We start from the raw sequence: 23,027 nt of genomic DNA on the forward strand, positions 1-23,027 counted from the left end.
GGATACGTACCTGATTTTAGTTCTTCTGGGGCGGTCATCCATGTCTTCCATCTACCTTGTGATCCCATCACTGAGCTATTCGTCCCATTTCCATCATGAGAGCTCCACTCTCACCGGCCACTAACATTGCTTCTTCCCTTGGATTAGGGCCCTGATGGGCCGGCCGGCCTGTAGCGACCGTTCCAGGGGTTCTACACTCACTGTCCATCTTTCAGGTCAGGGGTCTGCTCACCCCATGGAGAGATCCAGGGTAGTTTTTTACGAGTTGGAGGATATTACTCTGTAACTAAACATTCTTCAAGTGTCTTGGATGAAAAGCACTAGACCATTCTCATCAACATGATCTGTAGTTACTATCACTTCTCTCATAAGAGTCTTCTAAAAACAGCATCACAGGTTGACCCGCCTCGCCTAACTAAAGCACTATATGCAATGCACGGCAATGCAATGCGAGCCACCACCTGCGTATCCATACAGCCCATATTTATCATCTCTTAGAAACCCAAAGCCTTCGCTTATTAACTAGTAGTAGTAGAGGCAAGCCTCATCTTTCTCCTAATAACCCAAGCCAAGACAAAGGGCGAAATTTGAATCTATCAAATCTCCCCCAGAACCGCGTATAAAACGCGTAAAAAAGAACAACCAAAATAAAGAATCCAAAGATCTGTTGACTTTTTACCATAAATGATCTAGAGCTGATTCCACGCTTTGCTTTCCTTGGGTAAGCGTATCTGATCACCCTCCATATGTATCACATGTGGTGGCGCTTCAACCAATTCCAGAGACTTGTGATGATTTGACAAGAACCCAATGATACCCAAATTCAAGCTGCAACATGCCCAAGTGTTATTAGCGCACACTATTCTAAAGTGTCAAAGAGCCCGTGTCTATGCGTTGGCGATTTTCATCAGTGCTTTGTTTCCCTATAAGGAAATGTGACAGATAGAAAAGTCGATGCTACATACTTATTGGGATTCAATGATGTGGCATAGCGCAGTTGGTAGAAGCTCAAGCTCAGCTATCACACACATGGCAAGAAGCATGAAACACTACACCAACTTGACTACTGGTCATTAAAACCGGCTTCTTTCCGATCCGATTTGATGTCATCAAACCAACACGGAGCTGACGGTGCCCAATTCACTGTCACGAAATGGGAGACAAGAACAAGCTACATTTGCAGACATGTAAATACACGCATGAATACTTCTAAACATATTAACTCCTGCTCGAATCGCATAACGCATATCAACCGAGCTTTCCCGGGTATCATAATATCACATAACCCAAACTCCAATGGTCCATGGTTTGAAGCCTGCATATCAATCTTCATCCATGCAGAAACCAGGAGGCTGAATCCCATCACGCTGATATTTATCGCGTACAATCAGCTTCAAATATCCCGATCGCTCTCTTATCTCGTCAGGGGTCCGATCAGGAAGCATCCATTGAAAGTTTTCGTAGTTGGGATAGACCGTGGTCCTGATCAAGGTCAAGATTCGATCATCTTCCCAATAATGCCATCCATGTCGCTGGTAGTATTCCTCTCGCTCTGACAGCGGCTGGGATGGGGCGGTTGCGCTGGGTAAGGAGAGGCTAACGCCAGAGGAATTGCGAAAGCGATTGAGAACCATGTTAGAGGGGGCAGAGCGTGGTTGACTTGGTCGATAAGGAACAGGCACTTCTTGTCGGAAAGGCCTCGCCTTAGCCGATCGTCTGTACGGATCGATTCTTTGAATAGACTCCCTGAAGCGCTGCATTTGAAGGTTTTGTTTATCTCGACGTTCCTGTTCTCTGGCCTCACGTTCCTTTCGAATAGCTTCATCTCTTTGCATGAGTGCCGTAGGCGATGGCCTGGGTTTCTCAAGGTCTCTCCTGGCTTTCCTTAACTCTTGCTTGAGCATGGCTAGGGCAGAGCGAAATGCAGCGCGGTTCGCTTTTGCCCCTTCTACTATATCTTCATCACGTTCTCTTTTTGGAGGATGGAGTTCGTACCATCCTTCCACCGCCTGTAAAGCTCTACCGGTCCAACCCGCAGCCCGTTCTAGCGGCTCCAACAGATATACCGTGAACTCTCCAGTTTGTTGGGAGGCCTTTTTACCATCCCAATCGGAATATCCACATCCAGCTTCAAATGCTGTGTCCAGCAATAGTACTAACATGGGAATGGTTCGCCTGCGTAGTCTCGTAACACACCTGGAGCCGACTTGTACTTGTTCTGGGTCGTCGCTTTTCATGAAGTTATTGATGCTCCCGATGAACGAATCAATGGACTGGTGGAGATTGCTGACCAAGTCACTGAACTTTGTCGCCTTTTCGCGTAGATATTCCAATTGATCAATCTTTGGTGCTTTAGGAATCTCCTTGCACAACTTATGGAGGTCAAACAGCTGGGCCAGAATTCTTGTTGACAGGACAGGGCAATCGGGCTTGGAAGCCAGCTCATCTGATTTGTCTGCGGCGTGGTCGAGAAATTCATCTTTCCAGAATCTTTTTTCCATCCAGCCTTGGAGGGTCATTATATGCATGAGCTTTTGGACGTATGTACGCTTGATAAATGCCGTATGTGTGGAATCTGCGGCCTGTGAATCGGCCGGTGGTGTATCAAGCACCAGTGAATCCTGGTGTGGTGCATGTTGTTCTTGAAGCTCAAGCTCGTCGTCGTCTTCTTCATGTTCATCACCCTCTTCCTGGGATTTCTCTTCTTGTTCTTCATCATTCTGGTACTGTATAGAAACGTTGCTCCTTCGCCGACCAGACTGACTGTTTCTTTGTTTTAGGTTCATCCTCGGGCTGCCCCTACCTGTTGATATAGGCGCCTTCTGTGACCTCTCAGCAAGTTTGGTGTGGTTTGATTGTTTTGGGGATGAGTCAGGCACGTCATATATACTCTCATCGACTTGGGGATTTCTCGACGAGATTGGCTGTGCTGATTGTTCTGGCGAAAGCTCTGAACCTTCGTTAAGCTCATAATACGTCGCCTTTTTCCTCCGCTGTCCATTCTTTCGCCGACCTGACTGTTGAGACCGCTTTGGTAAAGGCTCAGGCTGTTGTGAAGACTCATGCTGAGGAACTGATTGCGCTGGTTGAGGTGTCTCTGCACGAACTGTTTCGAAATGGTCCAACATATCCCCTAGTGGAGGCAAGCCTGGCGAAGACTCAGGCTGAAAAACCGATTGCGCTGATTGAGGCATCTCTACTGGTACAACTGTTCCACGCAATATATCCTCTGCTTCATTCAAGGCTCTAACCGTACTGCTTCTGTGTTGATCTGCAGTACCGGCGATAGTTGGTTTTTCGACTTTGATTTCATGTGAAGTGTCAACGTGAGAAAATGCGCTATCGTCATTCTTGGTGGGATCCTCGACACTGGTGTTGGGTAGAAAACTTGGTTGCTCGTTTGGCACGGCAAAGGCGCCAATATTCTTGTTGATGCCATCGAAAAAGTCCATTGAAGGAATTGTTTCTTCGTCTTCGTCTACGTCTGCTTCCTCGTTCTGCTGGTCTGGTCGAGGTAGGTCTTCCTCATTCTGCTGGATCGGTTGAGGAATTGCCTCTTCGTCTTTATTTGGTTCCTCGTTCTGCTCAATTGATTGAGGCAAGTCCTCTTCTCCAGCAGACCCATGACTAGCGTTGCGCTGACGCTTTGGGAGCTGCCCCTGATCTGTAGCATCAGAGCGACGTTTCCGTGGAGGAGGCGGGGATAACTGCGGAGAGAACTGCGGAGACAACTCATGATCTGGTACACTTCCTCTCATTGATCGTGTGACTATTGATCGTGTGACTCGGCTTCTGCTCGAAGAGGGTCCAGTTCGAGATGTTGCCGACGCAGTTGATCGTAGACGTGTTTTTCTTTTCACAAATGAACCACTGTCTGTCTCAATACTTCGCATAGGAACTGAGGATCTTGGTGAATGTCTTATCCCTTCATGCAATCGAATGGGTGGTGTCATTCCATGCTCTCCTGAAGCAACAGAGGCGCTACCTCTGGAGCGCAGCCGCGCCATGTTGATCCTTTGTTATTGTGCTGTGAAAGCTTGACTCAACGTGCCGCGGCAGCACGCCGAGTATTATAGGTTGATCAGAGTGCTTGTAAGATCTTGAATGATGTCCTTCAAGCTGGGTGACTTTCGAATATCGTGAAAGCATGAACAGAGTTGTAACGTGTATTGAACAAAGAACTTAGAGCTGCATACCATGTTGGGCAGGCGCGCGTTACCTACATTACAAAGTGGGGCACTTGGCAAAGAGACAACTTCAACAGCTGTACAACCAACAGTCAAATATAAACATTACGACAATGTGATAGAGATTCTATTGACATTGATTTATGAGAGCCACTAGTGGAAGTGTTTCGGAAATAGGCAGTTTAGATAAAAGTTTCCTAAATTTAGGGCCCCTCTATAGGAGATCCGCTCCTTGTCATTCGCATCCAATCTCATGATGGTGACCTCTACAAGGTAGACCAACAGCTGACTAAATCGGTTCTAACTTTAACCAAACACCAACATCCACTCGAATTCCAATTCTCCCACTTGACTACCACATCTTGAACGAAACTTCTGTTCTATTCTTCAACATACCGTTTTATAATTGCGACCGTGGTGTCTCACCATTGTCGACATGACGTCCACAACCCCTCCAAAGCTCAATGCGCTTGAGATTCTCGACCTAAGCTCCCCGCCAGCTTTCACGATACCCTCGAAGCGCATCAACGAAGGCCCCGATGTCGCCCGTTTTCTCACCAGCTTAGCCTACCGCGACATTGGCGTTTTCATCCTCCAGCTCAACCGCGCTCTATGTCCTCGCAAACAAACATCCTCGCCCCTCCCCCGCACCTTTCCCCTCAACTCGAAACCAGCAACGACGCCGTCCATTCAGACTCTACAAGCTCTTTGCGAAAATATTGGAAGCTTTATCGATGAAGCGCCGCCTGACCCAGGTCCTCGTCGATTTGGAAATGTTAGCTTTCGCAAGTGGCATGCTATCTTTGAGGAGCGCTTGGATGCGTTGCTTGACGAGGGGCTGCTAGGTGAAACGCTGAAAGTTGGCGATGGCAAGGCGAAAGAGGAGGTCTCAAGCTACCTTCTTGGTGGCTTTGGCAGTGTACAGCGGCTAGACTATGGAACGGGACATGAACTAAGCTTTGTCGCTTTCCTCGGCTGTCTATGGAAGTTGGGTTTCTTCAAGGATGGAGAACAAGGAGGAGAGATTGAGCGCGAGATTGTCCTCAAGGTTATTGAACCGTAGGTTGCCTGTCTACACATCCAAAGTATACCACTGACATTTCCAGATACCTCAACGTTGTGAGGAAACTTATTCTAACCTATACCCTCGAACCTGCCGGCTCACATGGCGTCTGGGGCCTCGACGACCACTCCTTCATGCCTTACATTTTTGGCTCTGCACAATTTACACGACCGATCAACGAGAACGAACCAATGCCCCTGGAAGGATCCGTAAAGGGTGCTCCGAAGCCCAGTGATGTTACAAAGGCAGCCGTAGTAGAGGATCAACGCCAAGTCAACATGTACTTCTCAGCCATTGGCTTCATCAACGACGTGAAGAAGGGTCCATTTTGGGAACATAGCCCAATTCTGTTCGACATTTCGGGCATCCGCGACGGTTGGGGCAAGATCAACAAGGGCATGATCAAGATGTTCAATGCTGAAGTGTTGTCAAAGTTTCCCGTTGTCCAGCACTTTCCATTCGGGTCCTTGTTCTCTTGGGACGTTGACCCAGATGCGACAACACCAACTCAGAGCGTTCATATGGCAAATCAACCAGCGATGGCACCGCCGGTACCATCAGGACCTGGAACAACCGCGCCATGGGCTCAAGCTACAAGAATGCCACCATCATCAGGCCCTGGCATTCCCTATTCCCGTATGCCACCACCAGGTCCTAACTCAGGGTCTCTTGCAAGGCCACCCAGAGGCGCATCCGGCGCAGGGTCTACGGATGCACAAATTACTGTTACCAAAGCGCCATGGGCCAGAGATTCATGAAATAACAAGGCGTATTAGTCCTTTTTAAACAAAATATACTAGACGTGTGTCACGGATTATGAGGAGAACGATATAGATAGTCCTTTCTGCATTAGATATGAAAAGCGGGTATAGATTTGAAACAGAGCATCGCAACACTTTTCTCTCTGGGTATCCAGCCAACTGCTAGGAGAAAAGGTGACATACATGGTCAGGATAAACCTGCCATGCCCAACGTAACTGAAACAAATATGCCTCAATGGCAATAACTGGAAACACAAACACGCAATCTACTCGAACCACAAGGCATCTTTCTATCTCCAAGAAAGAAGCATTCGCCTTTTGCTTAAGCAGAGGCCACGGGGGCAGGAGCGGGAGGAGCAGGGGTGTCCTTCTTCTCCTCTTCCTTGGGAGCCTCAGCAGGGAGCTCTGTAGGGGCTGCAGCGGGTGCGGGAGCTGGGGCAGCAGGTAGCTCGGCGGCAGGAGCAGCCGGAGCAGCAGGCAGTTCAGCAGCCGGGGCAGTTGGGGCGGCGGGAGCAGCAGGTAGCTCAGCAGCTGGAGCGGGTTCCGTCTTGGCAGGCTCGGAGACGGGAGCGGGAAGTTCGGTGACGGGAGCGGCCTCGGGCTTGGCGGTTTCAGTATGAGGAGCTATGAATGTTAGTTCTCAGCTCTTCAAGTTTGTTCATCCTGTAGCATACCAGGAGCAGCCTCCGCTGTCTTTGCAGGCTCGGTAGTAGCCGCCGCAGGAGCTTCAGGCTTGACCTCCGTCTCGGACTTGGTCTCCTTAGCAGGCTCGGCCGCAGGAGCAGGCTCAGCTGTAGAGTATGTGTCAGTGCCGAACGAAGCATGTGTATTGTTATAGATCAACGTACTAGCTGGCGCGGGAGGAGCGGTTTCGGTCTTGGTAGGCTCAGTGGTGGCAGGTGTGGTCTCGGCGGGCTTGGTCTCGGTAGGCTTCTGCTCGGCGGGCTTGGCTTCTTCCTTGTTGTCCTTCTTCTTGAAGGCAGCCTTGAGCTTGGCCTTGAAGTTATCAAGGGCGTGCAGAGCTGTGGGGAAGGTTTGGTTAGAGATGTAGTGTAAAGTTGTATATTTGTAACTTACGAATTCCAGGCATTATGAGTGTTGTGGATAAGAAAGTGTACGGTGATGGTGTTGTGTCTTGTCAGAAGGAAGATGATGGAGAAAGAAAGGTTAAGGATGAAGATAGCGGCAGAAAGACGGGAGATGAAACTGGTCAGCCATGGTCAGTTCGTAGGCCAGTTAGTAATGTTGTCGTGCAATAGAGAGAGAGGAGGCAGTGGGTGACATCCAATCTCAACTGAAGCATCCTTGTCCAGGGATCAAGAATCTGAGACGTCCACTGAAAAACAAGCATTTTCCAGGGAAACTAGGGGTGGGTCCAGTGCAACAGTGGCTTGTAAGGGTAGAAGGGCTGTAAGTTGCGGATAAATAACCTGGACAGTGGAAGCCCCTTATTGTATGAGTGTTTCGTGCTGTAGAGTAGGTCCTTTCATACCATCTCTTGCTGCTAATGTCTTTTATCTTGTGGAATAATAAGAGATGAAACTGACACTGAGAGTAATACTCGAGTATCAAAGAATCAAGGGGTCTTGTGACAAGTTGTGACCCCTTGTCCGCTAACATTGCAACTGACGACAACGTGCATGTTTAGCCGCCGGCCCACTTCTCATCTCGGCCAAGGTGAACCACAGCTGAGCTTTCAGTGACAGGCGAGCTTTGGACCCTTTTTCAGTTATAGATAGTGTCAAGTCTTTTCGCTTATTTGATGACTTGTTCCTCGAGTCATACCGTCACAGTGTTTAGTGTTTATTGTAGAAATAGCAACTGTTCTGGATATCGACGCTTGTGAGATGTTGTGATATGGTTTGGCTGACAACGTGCTTCAGCCGTTCGTTCTAGACTCGTTCGACATATACGATACAACCAAACAAGGGAGGGTGACTCCACTACTGGCCAAGTTAAGCTTTCCCATGTGCCGTCTTTTAGTGCTGCGCCATGCTGTACCACTAAACAACAAGCCAACTTCTTCTCAGCAATCAATGATTTATCAAGACTATAATACAAACATGTTCTACATGATAAAATACAGTTTCAATCAAGATACCTGAGTATCCTTTGGTGCTATTCTCTCCGTCAACCATTCTTCAACAAGCAGCTCCCCATTCTCCCCCATCTCCATCGTCGGACTCTCTGTTCCAGCTCGTTCGACATTGACCCTTTTAGCTTGCTCACTTTCCCAAAAAGCAATATCATCATCCCACAAACCCCTCTCCGGGAGCTCGACCTTGTAGATACTGGACTGCATCATCTCCGCCAGCTCCTTTGCCTGCTTCTCGAGGCTGTTGCCCCATTGAAACTTGGGCTTGTTGGTTCGCGGCGACACGGGAAGCAGGTCGTACAGCAGCAGTGTCTCGGGGAGCTTGAGGGTTGACTTGCGGGGTGGGAAAATCAGCCTCGATCTACGAGGTGCCTGGAGGGGAGGGTCTACCTCGCCTTCTGGGTTGGTCATTATTTCGATGGCGAGGCTCTCGGCTTCTGTCAGGTGGTAAGACATAGGTACATTTATTCCTGGGTTGTGGAAAAAGAGGGATGGGCTGGCAAACACGTCAAACGTATCTGCCGTGGACTTGAAGAGCGTCGGCAACATGTTTTGGAGGTGGTGTATGTACGCCCCCTCCGGAGGCTTATAATGGGCTTTTGGATTTCCGACGAATTCTTTGGGGGTGTTCACTGGATGGTCGGGAAGGAACATGGTCCAGTTGTAGATGCCGTTGTATGACACCAGGCCTCGCACTGCAAAAGGCTTGTGGGGTTGTGATTCCGTAAGTGCTAGAGATGTGGCGAGGCTTGCACCTAGGTGAGATCCATAGACGTAGATGTCGCGCCTTTTGATGCCTTCGGGTGCGAGATTCTCTACTAGCCACTTGTAGGCGAAGGAGGTGTCGTGGATAGGCGTTGGCCAGACATAATCAAGGTTATCACGATCAAAGAAGTTCCATCTGTAGTTGATGGTGGCCAGCGGCTTGCCCTGAAGGAATCTGGGTATTGAAGCTGGTTGGCTGTTGTTAAAAGGAGAGGAGGGTAGGTAAATGAAGAGGGGAGAGTGTGGCTGTTCAGCAATATCTATGAGACTGTTGGGCAACGTTAGTAATGAGTTTGTTATTTTGGATAGAGTGATTTTCTTACTCAATGCTCACATGGCCAGATGAACCGCATCGCACACTAACACGCTCATGACTCTGAAAGCTATATAGCCTCTGTGAATATTTGGGCAGATAGTTGATGAGTCGTTTATGACCAAGGCGACGAAGGGCGTGAATAGGAAGACATCCTTGCATACTGCTACCGCATTACTTATGCACAAAAAGCACGAAGTCCCGTGTCGCCGAAGAGCTGAATATCTATTAGTTATTGATGAAGCTGACGATGTTTGAATGACTTACATGATCCTTGAAGGAAGGGCGATATGACGCGCTCAAGGTTGAGATATCCTTCAGTAAAACAGGTACAACGCCACGTCTAGTCGTTGGACAGATAACGGTTCAGTGAAATTCGATTAAGTAGAGACTGACAAGAAGTAAATAATTGACTTTGATTGTAACGTTGAACGGCCTGATGAGGCAAGATTAAAGAGAAAGACTGATCGTTGCTTGGGGGTGGAACTGAGCATTTCTTGATTCAAGTATGTCATTGGCCAGAATCGAGACACGGGAATAAGAACTGGATATAAACCAAAGAACAGCATACAAAGAGAGAGATTCAATTCAAGGCCACTCACTAATAAAAGATAGTACGATCGTAACTTGCCGTCTTTTCCTAGATCCAAAGCCGCTATAGCCGCGCCTTGTTTTCCACCACCCAAACAGTTAGACCAAGCATCCAACACTGTACGAATGACCCTGCTTGTCTCTGACAGGCCCCAAAGATGTAGGAAACTTGGTCTAGCTCGTGATTCCTAAACGCTTTGGCTTTAGTGGTTTTATTTTAGACGTCATGCCCGATCATGTCATGTCTTCTTCCCCATGCCAAGGATTCTCATCTACTTTATTTACTGGGGATCTTTAATAGTTGTCGATATATCTGCTGTTAGTCAACATTCATTCTTTTGAGAAATCACAACAATAGGAAATGTCCCCTGTTCTTTTACGTCCGTCGCTTTTATCTCTCTAACATTCCCATGGACGACGGCAATCTTGGAGAGAATATTCAGGAGGAGACTGAGGCTTTCGAAGAGACTATCTCTCATGAGAAACGTATAGAAAATGACAAGGCTCATCTATCACCAAAGTACGTCTCTCCATAAGAAATCACTCTCATATTTCTGACCTATTTAGCCGCTGGTGGTTTGCCTCATCGGCATTCCCCATGATCGCTGGCACACTCGGTCCCGTTGCTTCAGCTTTCAGTATATGCGCTCTCGTTCGACCATGGAGACAGCATCGACCTCCAGGTCAAATCGTCAAGACAGCTCCCTTTATCGCCGATCCCATCTGGCTCACCGTCATCAACGCTATTCAGCTTGCCATGGCTATCATCTCAAATATGTTTCTCCTACTAAACATGACGCGCCGTGTTCGCTTCACAATCGCTCAGCCCATCACCATAATCGGCTGGTACATCTCGGCCATCCTGCTCATTTCTCTCCTCGCTACAGCTGCTGGTCCTCTGTACGAAGGGTTCAAGCATCCTGCTGATGAACTTATCTGGTCGCAGGCCTTTTACTACGGCATGTGGGCTGCCATTCTCTACTTTGTTGACGCTTCGCTCATGCTGGTGACATTTTACGGTGCATGGACTGGCCATTATAACAAAGACTTTAACCTCACGCCCAGCCAACGGACCCTCATGCTGCAGACTATCATGTTTCTGTTCTACTTACTTCTCGGTGCCCTTGTATTCTCCAACATAGAAGGCTGGAACTACCTCGATGCCGTCTACTGGGCAGACGTGACGCTATTCACAGTAGGTTTCGGTGACTTCAGAGCAGAAACCAACCTCGGACGAGCTCTCATGATGCCCTACGCCCTCGTAGGCGTCATCAGTCTAGGTCTGGTCGTTGGGTCTATCCGAAGTCTTGTTCTCGAGCGAGGCAAACGCCAAGTCGATGCTAGAATGGAGGAGAAGAAACGTAGACGTATAGTACGGACAATGACCAAGAAAGGCGAAGACGAAATGCTCGAACCTATCCGCGAACCACAAAAGCAGACGCCTCAACGTGCAGATTCGGATCTTCAACAACCTGCAACAGAATTTGAGCGTCGAAAAGCAGAATTCGAGCTCATGCGCAAGATTCAAGCTCAGACATCATCTCGTCGTCGCTGGATGGCCATGGCGATATCCACAGGGACCTGGCTTCTCCTCTGGCTTCTGGGCGCATACATCTTTGTCAAGTGTGAAGAGAATTATCAGGGCTGGGACTACTTTGACGGCTTTTACTTCTGTTTTGTTACTCTTACCACTATCGGATACGGCGACGTGACTCCTGCTTCTAATGCTGGCAAGTCCTTCTTCGTCTTTTGGTCTTTACTCGCGTTACCTACCATGACTGTTCTCATATCCAACGCCGGAGACACGATCATCAAGATTATACGTGACGGAACACTACGGCTAGGAAACGTCACTATTCTTCCTGGGGAAGAGGGCAGTTTCTCAGACGATCTCAAGTATATTATCCACAGATGTACTTTCGGACGTGTGTTTCCCGACCATAAGGAGCCAGCGCAACCTTCGCAAGTTAAAAAGATGCCTTCGGCTCAAGATTCTAGCGGTGATGCCGCCGCAGCTTTTGTTGATATGGAACAAGGACCTGATAAAAACGATTCACGAGGGAGGTCGAGAAATTCTAGGATGGAAGATGAAGGCCCATATAGCGAGCGACCAGACCACAGTCGACATAACTCGACCTTCACCACTCGAGTCCGACGTTCACTATCCCGTCTACGAGACGCTCACGAGGATCTACCAACAGGAACCAATTTCCACTTCCTCCTCATCTCCGAGATCCAAGCCCTCACCGCCCATCTCAAATCCCAAAAGCCACACAAGTACTCATTTGAAGAATGGGCGTGGTATCTCAAACTCATCGGCGAAGACGAAGGCAGTGCCGACACACATTTAAAAGCCAAGCCAAAACCAAAGAACCACCATCGACACCACCACAATAAGAAAGTCGATGACTCTCCCGAAAAAGACACTGGAGAGAAGACAGATTCGGAACACGTTACGGCTTGGTCTTGGGTGGGAAATCGCAGTCCGCTTATGGGGAGTCAGGAAGAGACTGAGTGGATTCTTGACAGGCTTATGGAAAGACTTCGTGAGTCTTTGTCGTCTGAGGGGAGGAAGCAGGTTACTAGTGATGCTAGGAGAGCTCTTGGTGCAGACCGTCGGCGGTCGTCACATGATGTTTCGCGGAAGAAACGTCGTGAAGAACATGTCTAGTGGGCAGCAGTTGACCTTTGAGCTTTAGGCTACAAAATAAATAATCTAAGAGTATACCCAAAATTGCATAAACTGACCTACAAATTTCATCTCTTATGCTTTCAACAACCAGTTCTTCTGGTACCAGCAGGCTGCAAGTCTAACAGACGCTCGTCAACCTAGGGGATAACTAAAGGTCCCTCTGCCACTCCTCCACTCCCCTGCTTCTGCCTATGCCTCGATGTCCCTCCCGGTGACTTGAGCAACTGTGATGAACCTTCAACACGAGTCAATCCAGTGGCCATGAAGTCAGCGGTGACACTCGAAACAACATAGTTGTTGAGTTCCCGCTGTTCACATCTATCCTCCTCTTCCAGTCGTATTCTGTCCTCCTTACTCATATTTTCGCGGCGGATGTTTTTGATTTCATCCATGATGTACAGTAAGACGGCTTCTGAACAACGGTCTCGCTCCACCGCATGCTCTGCCTTGCGGACATATCGTCGTGTGACATCTGTAGCACCTTCAATAGAAAAGGCTATAGCATATGACATTTTCTTCTTCCAGCCTAATTACGAAACGTTAGTGCTTTGTATTAAGAAGGCAGGTAATGGTTGGGAGGATCTCGAGTGCGGTGACTTACCTTCGGCGTATAGCATTGGCTGATCGAAAGCTTCCTCGCATGCATCAACATGAACCCATCTCTTCCTGTGTTCCGAGTACACCTCGGTCCATACGTGGTCCTCACTATTCCATACCCACCGTGTCCTGGCGCCCATGGCCCGGCAGAGCATCGTGAAGCAGTTCGCCCACTCGCCCACTCGCCCTCTTCTGGTCTGAAGTAGTTTCCAAACATCGCCATATCGGGGGAATCGCTCAAACGCTAGGCATTCTTTCCTTGAACAAATGTAGAGCTCGGCACGAGAAGCGCCGCAAGCTGATTCTTCCGTGGTTGGCTCAGTGAACCCCATAGCACGGGTTGGAGACCAACATGTCGAACACGCTGGGTTATTCACCCAAGTGAAAAACGACCTTTTAAACCATCTCAATAATGCCCGGATGATGCAGTCACTGTATCCCCACTCAGGCCGCCGTCCATCGCCACATGATTCTGCTTCGGCCTGGTATAACATGGTTTCTTCTTCAGCTTCGCTATAGAGTCTCTCTAGCGGGACGCTGGCCAGAGCCTCATCGAGTAATCCCGGGTTCTCGTACTTTGTTGGTATTAAGGAGAGGGATATCAGAAGGTTGCGGAACTTTTTAGCATCCCGGTCGTTTACACTCGGAGGTCGAGGGAACAGTGGTGTCCGCACTATCTTCCGCTTTTGGGTCGGCAGCAGTAACCCTTTTCCAGTGTTAGTTATAGTGTACGGTGGAACCGACTCGTCCTCTCTAGGCGGACTAGAGAGCGAAGTTGATTCATCCTCAGTAGATGAAACTGCTTGTTCAATAGTAGCTTGGCGGACAGTTCGTGATAGTTTCAGTTCATCCAATAGTTTGGTCCGCCACTGTTTCTCAAACCGACTTCGCAAGTCACGGATCCACTCCTGGTCGTGCTCCGATAGTGGTTTATAAGAGGACGCCGCGACGGACTTTGTGTGTTGCAGGTGCCTAGCAAAGTCCAGTTCTTCGTCAGGATTGTATAATGATGTGGCTCCGATGAGGGGTAGATGAGGGTGATGCTTTACTCGCGCTTCTATCTCTTCGAAGACGCGAGCAAAAGGTATCACGATTGCAGCACCCGAATCTGGGGACCCGGCCACAATGTGCCCGTACAAGTTCCCAGACTCGGCGTCAATGATCCAGGAGCCACAGTCCCCGGCTTCTAGCCGCGAGTCCAAGAGGATATTATAGACGTCCTGGTACAGACTGCTATTAGGGAGGCGGGCATACATGGGAGTACCTGACATGACTCCTGTAAGTGTTCCTCTCGAGGTGGAACTCAAGATCTTGACGTCCTTGGGACCGTCTGTGACGACGTGCTGGATCTTGGCTTCACCCTTCGCAGAAAAGGAGGAAGAGGTGATTTTGTTCGCGGTGCAGTGAATGGGCTTGGTCACCTCGATCAGAGCGTAATCGAGACTAGATGATGGTTGGTCGAGAGAGGATAGATAGACGTGTCCTAGAGGCTGTGGAGGTAGGGAAATGCTCGGTGAAGGTCCTTCCTCAAGAATCCGACGGCTCTTGCATTTTGGTTCTTCCTGTGTTGCTTGCATATCTTGTATGTTCGGTGAGAACGCTGGCTCTGTGTACCGCGGGCTCATGACAGCGTCGTTAGCTTGTGTCAACCACGTTTTCTCACAAGCCGTCGATGCCACTTCGTCCATTTCATCATCGTCATAATCTTCATCAATTTCAAACTCATCGTCACTGACTTCGCCCTCCGTATAGCTCGTGGCCGTGTCAGAACTGAGCACATGACCTGCTGTGGTGTAGTAGAATTTGTCCGACAGCTGGATGATGCCACCAACGGTAGCTTGTTTGTAACAAGTTACGTCGTCTATGCTTTCTTCAACAAACAACGGCATCCCACACGGGTTGCTCGCAAGGGACGCAAGGACAGGTCGATGATCAATACTATCATCTGCCAACTGAACGAGCTGATTGAAGTCAGGCGGTCGAGGCATGTGGGCAGTCTTGATACCAGGGAACTCGTTGAGAATGCCACTGTCTTTAATCGCACTCCTCACCTGTTTACGATGCGCAACGACTTCGCAGCAAAACAGGATGGCTGGACTGGCACTCTTTTCTGATTTGCCGAACATATAGATAGACCATGTAACCCAACTCGATACTGGCTCGACAGACCTCTCGAGGTAGGCCTTAATCCTTGGAGCCAGCACCGCGAATGCGTCTCTCGCCGGGCCTTTGGCCACCCAGCATAGCTCTTTGCCGACTTTGCCTATACAGCGGCCGGTAGACAACTCCGGTTCAGGCCATGCGAGAGGCCTTGTTGCTGACCTGCCACTAAGTATGGCGATGCTGCTCTCCCAGGATCGCAGAGGGGATGTTACGATTTCCAGCGGCATGGCTCAACGTATTTCATGATATCTTTTTCAAGTCATGAAGAATATGGCTCTCGATACTGATTGAGAGGATTCGGCTGCAGATATTGGGGGCTGTGTGTAGAGGCTCATCGCGCTGATGAGGATGAGGCGGAGCATCCGCCAATGACAGACAATCTCATGCATGATGCATCCAAACAGGATTGGCTCCCTCACCCGCCTTATAGTCCGCCAGCGTCGCTATAATCTTTCATGTAAACCAAACAGACCAGAAGACAACTGAAATTGCAATCATGACAGACAAGACGGAGCTCGATTCGAGCCTGCTAGATCTCCCACTACCACAACTTACCAAAACAACGATAACGAGCGAGTACTGGGCCTCTCAGCAACAAGATCAACGTCTCAATAGCGTGGACTTTGACCTGCAATCATTCTGGGCATACTACAACAAAGAATGCGCCAGGGCTCTTCACAACGGAGGGCGATATGTGGCTCTGAGATCCCACCGTGATGTGGTCGACTGTATCCGCAAACTCAAGAGTGGGATGCTGCGCCATGAGATCAAGGAGGAACTAAGAGAGAAACTCACAACGCTTCACGACAATGAAGATGAAATGCTCGACAACTCAATAGACTTGGCCGCCAGTCTGCTTCTGATGATGAGCTTCTGCAGCTTCACATACGGCTTCTCTGGCAGAAGCCATCTCCGTTGGAGTCATGGGTCCTTGGGGAGCTTTGTGTCAGATTACTTTGATCCTGGAGCTGCCCAGGTGTCCAAAGAGAATGTTAAGATGGAAAAGATATTCACTGCGCGCAACCTGTGCCGTATCGCAGGGCTGGATATCGTTTGGACAGATAACTTGGTAGATCATCTCCGATTGACTGATGACGATCAACGTGTACACATCTTCCATCATGCTTCGTTCCTATATGTCCAACAACAGAGGTTCACAATTCTTCACAAACACTAATATGTAAATCCGCTGACTTATTAGCAGTTCCGACTCCCTACTACCCAAAGGCCTCGCGGACGAGACGTTGCAAACAATAGCACTCCTCTTCCCATCGTCAGAAGTGGAAACAAGGAAGTGGTTCTCCCAACTGTCCGAAGCGGGCTTTGATCAACGAGTTATCCAGTGTGGACAGCTAAAAACAGACCATCGACAAACCGAAAGGTTTAGGTTCTGGAATGATCGTCTTGTCGTGTTAAAGCAGGTCTTTGACGAAGCACAGCCGAAATCATTATCACAATGGTGGCATGATAGACGGAACGGCGTCCAATGGTACCGCTCCTCGATAGCAAATCTTCCCAACGCATATTGCCATCTGCTAATCCCAGTCTTATTAACAGGTATACATTCTGGGTAGCCGTCCTTGTTCTTGTGTTGACAATATTCTTCGGGTTGGTTCAAAGTATTGAAGGTGCTTTGCAAGTGTATGCCTCCTTCAAAGATCTCCATTGATCAACATACACAACTTCCCATTAACCCCTTAATGCATGTTTAATACCCAGATGATTTATATATACTGATTTATTCGTTACATGTATATCAAGTTGATTTGTTAGTTGCTGAAGACGTCACTAGTCCAAGGCAAAGTGACCCAATTATTTCACTATGTTTTTGATTCGCCTACACTACACTCATAGTTTCTGTTCTCTAACATTGATGTTATCGCTTCATCATAAGCTTATCGCTTTATCGTCAAATACAATAACGCGCTCTTTTCGTGATTATCGTACAAGCCCTACGGGCCAGAGATCAAATCGCCATCATACCATGTGCCCTGCTGTTACGTGACGTAACTTCATGGCTTTCTTAGTTGTTACCTCCAAGAACAAGCCGTCGGTTGCGGCGAATAACCTGGTTCAATCCCTTCTCCAGCTTCTCTGTCTCTCGTCGGGCAGTCGTCAGCGCACCTTCGGCATCCTCGACGCTCATCAAGGGCATACCACCGACGTTCATTCCAAAGTTCTTTCCACGTTCCTCGGGCGACATGCCAGCTGAGCTGAAATCCTGCATTGCTCGCGCTCCATCAGGGGGGCTATAGATGCCAACCCCAGCAGCGGCATCAGGACCATAGAAGTAGGGGGCAAGGGAGTTGAGACTTGCAGCAGCCGCATCCTTAGTGGGCGATGCACCCTTGGGGAAACCCATGTTAGTGGCCCCTAGGTTAAGGCGAGGCAGGACATATTGGTTGATGTAACTCAGTGCATCTTCTCTCTGAAGCTTTCCGATAGGGTCTTGAGATTGAAGCTGAGCAGTGGTGGGAAAGATGTTGGGACGTCCATTAGGGACGGCTCTGCCCTTGATCAAAGAGAAGGCCCCGCTTCCAGGTTGATGTCTAGGGGCAATGAACGATCCAGGGTTCTCTGCTGCGTCCGCAATGGCAGCTTGCAGCTCAAGGAAGGCATCTTCTTCCTCTGAGTGTAGGCCGCGGATGCAATCACCATTGGGGGTGATGAGCATGCGACTACCATCGACATGGAATTGTTTGCGGACAGGTTTACCCGCACGAAGCGCCGCAAGATCATCATCCTGAATTTCGCCACACTTGCAAGAGCAGTCCTTACAATGCTCGGCCTTGTTGGCGTTGTTATGAGCGTTGTAATCGGTTCGCGATGAACCACTGGCAATAGGTTTGAAAAGCTGCAGCTTATCCACGCTGGAAGCCCAAAGAACGTTTCTAATCTCAGTGAAAACCGATGCGGGGTTGGGCCCTGGCTTCTCCGTGGTCTCCTGGGTTTCGGGAGTAGCTTCCTGGGCGGGGGATGGGGGCTGAGGAGTAGGCTCAGGTTCGACCTCTTTTGCTTTACCCTTGGACTTTGCGGCCTTCTTTTGAGAAGCCTTACTTTTAGGCAGCTTCTCTTCTGGCTCTTGCTCAGGTTCCTTGGGGGGCTCTGGTTGGGAAGATTCGGCAGTGGGAATATCGGCCTTCACAGTTTCTGGGGCTGCCGGGGCAGAAGGATCAGACTGAGGTGCCTTGGCAGGCTTTTCCTTCTTCTGTTTCTTCTTTCGTCCAATGATCGGAGCTTGGACTTCTGCCTCAACTTTAGGCGCTTCGGCAATCATCTTGGTTTCCTGCTTCAAGACGTCCTTGCGTGCCTTGCGTTGTTGGCTCTTTGTTGTGGTTCGTACCGCAGCTGATCCAACCCTGCTAGGAGGTGGGGAGCTCGCACGAGAGTGTGTTACAGAAGTAGATACGACCGATGCGTTGTCACTAACTGCCTCGCTGCTAGCAGGCGTATCTGGTCTGTAACTAGCAGACACCACTCGTGATCCGGATAGAGCGACGGATGCCATAGTCAAGGCAGGGGATGCAGGAGGAGGAGCCTCTGTTTTAGGGGTGGCAACGACTCGCAGTGTCTTTGGCCCTGTCCGTGTGACAGGAGACGAGGTCGCGGCTGATGAAGGGGCAGGCAATGGAGGAAAAGCAGCTGCATTTCCTGTACTGGGCTTCTCGGTTGTTGCGGATGACTCGCCGGGCTTGGGCGCGGTATTCTTCTCGATCTGGGTGTTCAGATAGATAGGAGTTTTGCCATATGCTTTAGCAGACATGGTGGGCGCAGAATTCTCCTCAGCCTGAGATTTGAGAGAAACAGGCTTCTTCTCAATTATAGGCTTTGGCTCTGGAACCTTGGTCTCCTGTTTAAACTCTTGAGTTTTGGTACCTTGAACCTTAACATCTTCAACCTTTGGTTCCTCTGTTGTGCTACTCTGCTTGCTGGCTCCGGCTTTGGCCATCATTCTATCCACAATTCTCTCTGCATTGCGTTTGGCCTTTGGAGTGGGCTTGGGTGTAGGCGTAGCAGGTCGGCTCTTACTCTTCAGTGCATCCAAAGCCGGGAATTCCTCGTCCTGCAAGATGCTTCCCTTGGTCTGCTTTGGTTGCGGTTGACTCGTGATCTCTTTCGAAAGCCCGCTCTCGGTTGCCAAAGACTTGGGTGCTTTCTTTGCTTCCGAAACAGGGGTTGCCGGCATTAGATTTCTGGGTGATTGGTCCGGAGTTGAAGCATCTTGCGACAGCCCAGGCGGTGGCATCTTGGGCAACGCTGGTCCAATGTTGAACAATCTCGTATGGCCCGTGGTAGATGGTGGTCTCGAGATGGGTGTAAGCCCAGGGGGTAGCCCCAAGCCGGGGGGCACGGACTGACGTCCTTCAAGGGTGGTCGCAGGAAGGATTGGGTCGTCCGAAACCAACGCATCGACAGAGTTCGTAGCCTCGTCCAAAGACGGGAGCTCATCATCTGAACGATAGTTAGCATAGACTCAGTCACTTGATGTAAATGCAACAAAAGCAAAGCACGACTACACTACGAAAACACCACCACCCCATTTATATACAAGATTTTGGGGACAGGGTCATGCTACGGTGAGCACCATCGTCTTCCGCAGGGGGACGAGGAGAAGAGGCGAAGAGGCGATTTGGAGAGAATGAGGGTATTGCTTTCTGACCAATATTACCGCCAAACCTGGGCGGATAGATTCGACGTTGTTAACATACATAGGGGGTTTGTGGAAGACGATGATGGCTTGCCTGACGTGAACCCCCATGCACAGTCGCTCAAGGACTGGCAAAATCCGGAATGAAAAGACTTGAAGTATTCTCGTATCTCATTCCGTTTTCCCAAAAAGAAAAATGACGCCTGATGCGAAGCTGACCTCCTTGAGCTGTGCTGATCTCGCGAAAATGTGCTGAATCAAAAATGCGCTCGTAACCCGTGTCCCCCTGAAGAAGATAGTAGGCGCTTTTTTGGCCGTGACCCGATTTCCGAAGAACGCCCCCCTTTTGTGCATAAAGAATAAAATACGTCACGACGAGAGGTTGCCAAGCATCATACCTCCCCTGTCCCAAACTCCAGTAGATATCATAACTACCACCTCCCGTAATTGTTGTTATACATCATGTTGTTGTGATTGTACCCACCTTGACTCTGGCCACCAAACAAGCCCTGTCCGACTCCGCCGCTGCCTTGAGACTGATGCTGCATTCGCACCTGCAGGATACTCGGGTCTGCAAGATCTACTAGGCCACTCCCCCCTGAAGAGGAAGTGTTAGCATGTCTGTGCTTCTTTCCCTTCTTCTTCTGCTTGGAGCTCATGTCTTGGTATGCACTAGGTGTACCACCATATAGCGAAGGCAGGAGCCCGGGAGCAGGAGCTGGGGTGGAGGTAGAGGATGGTGGGTACTGGTTTGAAAAAGAAGAAATCATGAACTCACGCTTTCCCGCATCATGGGACTGGTTGTTGCCAGCCCGATTGCGGCCCATTAAACTTTGAAGAATTTCACTCGAGTTGTCCTTTGGCGCATTAAAGCCTTGTCCGCCGAACTGACCAAACATGTTGGGAGGAGTGCCGGTCGACTTGAGGCCGGGAGGAGGTCCAGGCATAGAAGCACCATAGAACTGGTTGTTGCCCTGGGATTGGAAGGTGTTGGGCATCATGGAAGATTGTTGGGCCATGATGCGCGGGTTAGTCGAAACCTTGACGTTGGTTGCAGAGCTAGCGCTGTCGTTGGCGAAGCTGAATCGGGACGACTGGCGGTTGTGGCCTTGTCCCTGGCCCTGGCCCTGACTCTGGTTCTGGAAGGCATTGCTTTGGCTAGAAATGCCGGGTGGTGCGTCACCAAAGCCACTCTGAGATCGAAGGAACAATTGCTGGGGTGTCATAGACCGCGAGCCAGGATTGCCCGAGCTCTGGCCAAAGGGCGAAGCTCCGGTAAGGGCAGGTCCAAAGAGACCGTCAGTGGAGAGTCGTTGGATAGGAGGCTGGGTGCTGCCTCGACGGTCGAAACCTCTATTGTCGTTGGATGTGTCACGGTCCTCCGGTTCACCTCCAAGAGCAAGGCTTCCACCAGTTTCGGGCTCGCCTTCGGATGGCTCGCGGGCCTCGGGACGCTCTTCCTGTTCACCACCCAAACGCGAATCCTCCTCTTCTCGCATAGCTCTGCGCTTTTCACCACCACGAGGATCGAACAAGGGCGGATACTGGTCCGCTGCAACGGTAGACGAAAGAGGCCAGGGAGTGTTGCCCAGCACCGTGAGGATTTCTCGAAGCCCATCAGCCAGGTTACTAGCTGGTGCAGGAGATTCGGGTTCCATCGCACGGGATGAAGAGGGTCCGGCCACTGGTTCCTCTGGTTGAGACTCCTCTTCCTCATCTTCCTCATCTTCCTCGTCCTCTTCATCTTCATCCTCTTCTTCCTCAACTGCTTCTTCCGGAACAGGCTCAGCAGTTACAGGCTGAGCTGCCGAGATAGCAGGGCTTGACGCGGCACCGCTAGTAGCGAGACTGCCCCTACGACTCCGCTGTGGATTGCGTGCCCAATTAGCTGAGGAAGGTAATGCTGATCCGTCAACACCGTTCTCAGATCCCTCCTTGCTTATGGAGCGTGTCATAGGATGAGATACAACGGGTGGCGGGGTAGGATGAGGACCTTGTTGCCGGGAAGCAGACCGTGATCCACCTGCAGGGAGGGGTCGTTGGGAAGCGATACTGTTCATCGATGAAAGGTCTTGCCGACTGTAGCTGTCCTCCTCATCGCCCTGTTCGTGTAAGAACATACAACCAGGGTTGCTGCACTTTTCATTTTTGAGCCAGGCTGAGCAGTATTTCGTCGTGCCATGTTGGGCTTTGAGGACTCGATCGCCATTATGTGACCCATGCACAGCTTGGATGCAACGTGTCGCTTCTTCGGGATATTCAAAGGTGACGTAGATGCCCAGTGACTGGTGCTGGCCATCCGAGCTCTTTCGGTTGCTAATCGAAATCTTTTGGATGTTGCCATATTGGCCAAAGAACTCGGGCTTTCGCAATGTCTTTAGCAGTTCGTCTTCCCTAACGGTCGGAGCAAGGCCTGTGATATAGACCAAATTCTTTTGGACAACTCGTACGCCGATGAGATTCTTGCGGTTCTCCTTCTCTGCCTCTCGTTTCTGAAGCTCTTTTTGGCGTTGGTCAGTAGCCCGCTTCTTTTGGTTCTTCTGGATGTTGGCACGGAACTCGGCAACTCTAGAGGCGTTTGTTAGCACGGCGGCGTGGCAAGAGGGTGTCCATCATACTCTTCTGTTGTGACAACTTTCCACTGTATCGTCTTTTCGTCATAAGGTCGTCTGCAAGCAGGGCATAGGCCGTTCATGTTATTTTTTATGTTGTTAAAACAGAACTGGCAGACCTGCAGCTCCAGAGTTAGTCAAACGTGGCCGGAAGGTCAGCTGCAGCTGACGAGGTGGCATGATGGCCGTACCTGGTAGCCACAAGGGCATGGTCGAAAGTTTCGATCAGAGAGATCAAACTCCTCGATGCAAAGAGGGCTGTCAAGATGTCAGCTTCGAGTACCTAACATTACCCAAGGAGCAGTGCGCTGCGGGCAGCAAACCCCGGGCGGGCGGTGAGGCATACCAGGTGTCCTCCTCATCGTCTATGAATGAATCTTGGGGCGCCATGATGATAGCGTGTGATTAATTTGAAAGGTGGTAGTAAATGTAAAGTTCAAAATACGATGGGCAGAAATGGCAATGTGAGTACAAAGAGAGGAGCGATGTTTGGTATGCATCCAAGGCTGCGGGAAAGTGAAAGATGGGAAAGTGAGACTA

At 49.8% G+C, this 23,027-nt stretch overlaps 8 protein-coding genes across 8 annotated transcripts; 3 read left to right on the top strand and 5 right to left on the bottom strand.

The window, feature by feature from the left end:
- Positions 1-1,322: 1,322 nt before the first annotated feature.
- On the bottom strand, positions 1,323-4,007 carry FSST1_000415 (uncharacterized protein; the record flags this gene model as incomplete). The annotated part of the gene is made up of 1 exon (XM_083230310.1): positions 1,323-4,007. One exon carries the CDS (start codon positions 4,005-4,007, stop codon positions 1,323-1,325), a length of 2,685 nt encoding a protein of 894 aa, XP_083090597.1.
- A 616-nt stretch (positions 4,008-4,623) lies between these two features.
- Positions 4,624-6,008, top strand: FSST1_000416 (peptidylprolyl isomerase RRD1; the record flags this gene model as incomplete). The annotated part of the gene is made up of 2 exons (XM_083230321.1): positions 4,624-5,246; positions 5,294-6,008. The coding sequence occupies 2 exons, from the start codon at positions 4,624-4,626 to the stop codon at positions 6,006-6,008; spliced, it is 1,338 nt and encodes a 445-aa protein (XP_083090598.1).
- Positions 6,009-6,333: 325 nt separating this feature from the next.
- Positions 6,334-7,101, bottom strand: FSST1_000417 (uncharacterized protein; the record flags this gene model as incomplete). Its single annotated transcript, XM_083230332.1, has 4 exons — positions 6,334-6,635; positions 6,686-6,802; positions 6,860-7,033; positions 7,089-7,101. 4 exons carry the CDS (start codon positions 7,099-7,101, stop codon positions 6,334-6,336), a joined length of 606 nt encoding a protein of 201 aa, XP_083090599.1.
- A 1,002-nt stretch (positions 7,102-8,103) lies between these two features.
- FSST1_000418 (uncharacterized protein) lies at positions 8,104-9,346 on the bottom strand (the record flags this gene model as incomplete). The annotated part of the gene is made up of 2 exons (XM_083230343.1): positions 8,104-9,139; positions 9,195-9,346. 2 exons carry the CDS (start codon positions 9,344-9,346, stop codon positions 8,104-8,106), a joined length of 1,188 nt encoding a protein of 395 aa, XP_083090600.1.
- An 839-nt stretch (positions 9,347-10,185) lies between these two features.
- On the top strand, positions 10,186-12,446 carry FSST1_000419 (uncharacterized protein; the record flags this gene model as incomplete). The annotated part of the gene is made up of 2 exons (XM_083230353.1): positions 10,186-10,295; positions 10,343-12,446. The coding sequence occupies 2 exons, from the start codon at positions 10,186-10,188 to the stop codon at positions 12,444-12,446; spliced, it is 2,214 nt and encodes a 737-aa protein (XP_083090601.1).
- Positions 12,447-12,604: 158 nt separating this feature from the next.
- FSST1_000420 (uncharacterized protein) lies at positions 12,605-15,454 on the bottom strand (the record flags this gene model as incomplete). Its single annotated transcript, XM_083230365.1, has 2 exons — positions 12,605-12,993; positions 13,069-15,454. 2 exons carry the CDS (start codon positions 15,452-15,454, stop codon positions 12,605-12,607), a joined length of 2,775 nt encoding a protein of 924 aa, XP_083090602.1.
- A 269-nt stretch (positions 15,455-15,723) lies between these two features.
- Positions 15,724-16,896, top strand: FSST1_000421 (uncharacterized protein; the record flags this gene model as incomplete). The annotated part of the gene is made up of 3 exons (XM_083230376.1): positions 15,724-16,379; positions 16,432-16,716; positions 16,785-16,896. 3 exons carry the CDS (start codon positions 15,724-15,726, stop codon positions 16,894-16,896), a joined length of 1,053 nt encoding a protein of 350 aa, XP_083090603.1.
- A 354-nt stretch (positions 16,897-17,250) lies between these two features.
- FSST1_000422 (uncharacterized protein) lies at positions 17,251-22,877 on the bottom strand (the record flags this gene model as incomplete). Its single annotated transcript, XM_083230385.1, has 7 exons — positions 17,251-19,679; positions 19,777-19,882; positions 20,095-20,161; positions 20,335-22,443; positions 22,494-22,606; positions 22,679-22,745; positions 22,834-22,877. The coding sequence occupies 7 exons, from the start codon at positions 22,875-22,877 to the stop codon at positions 17,251-17,253; spliced, it is 4,935 nt and encodes a 1,644-aa protein (XP_083090604.1).
- Positions 22,878-23,027: the final 150 nt, after the last annotated feature.

This window comes from Fusarium sambucinum, chromosome IV (assembly GCF_050947815.1).
Source record: "Fusarium sambucinum isolate potato_lamoka chromosome IV, whole genome shotgun sequence".
Lineage (NCBI taxonomy): Eukaryota > Fungi > Ascomycota > Sordariomycetes > Hypocreales > Nectriaceae > Fusarium > Fusarium sambucinum.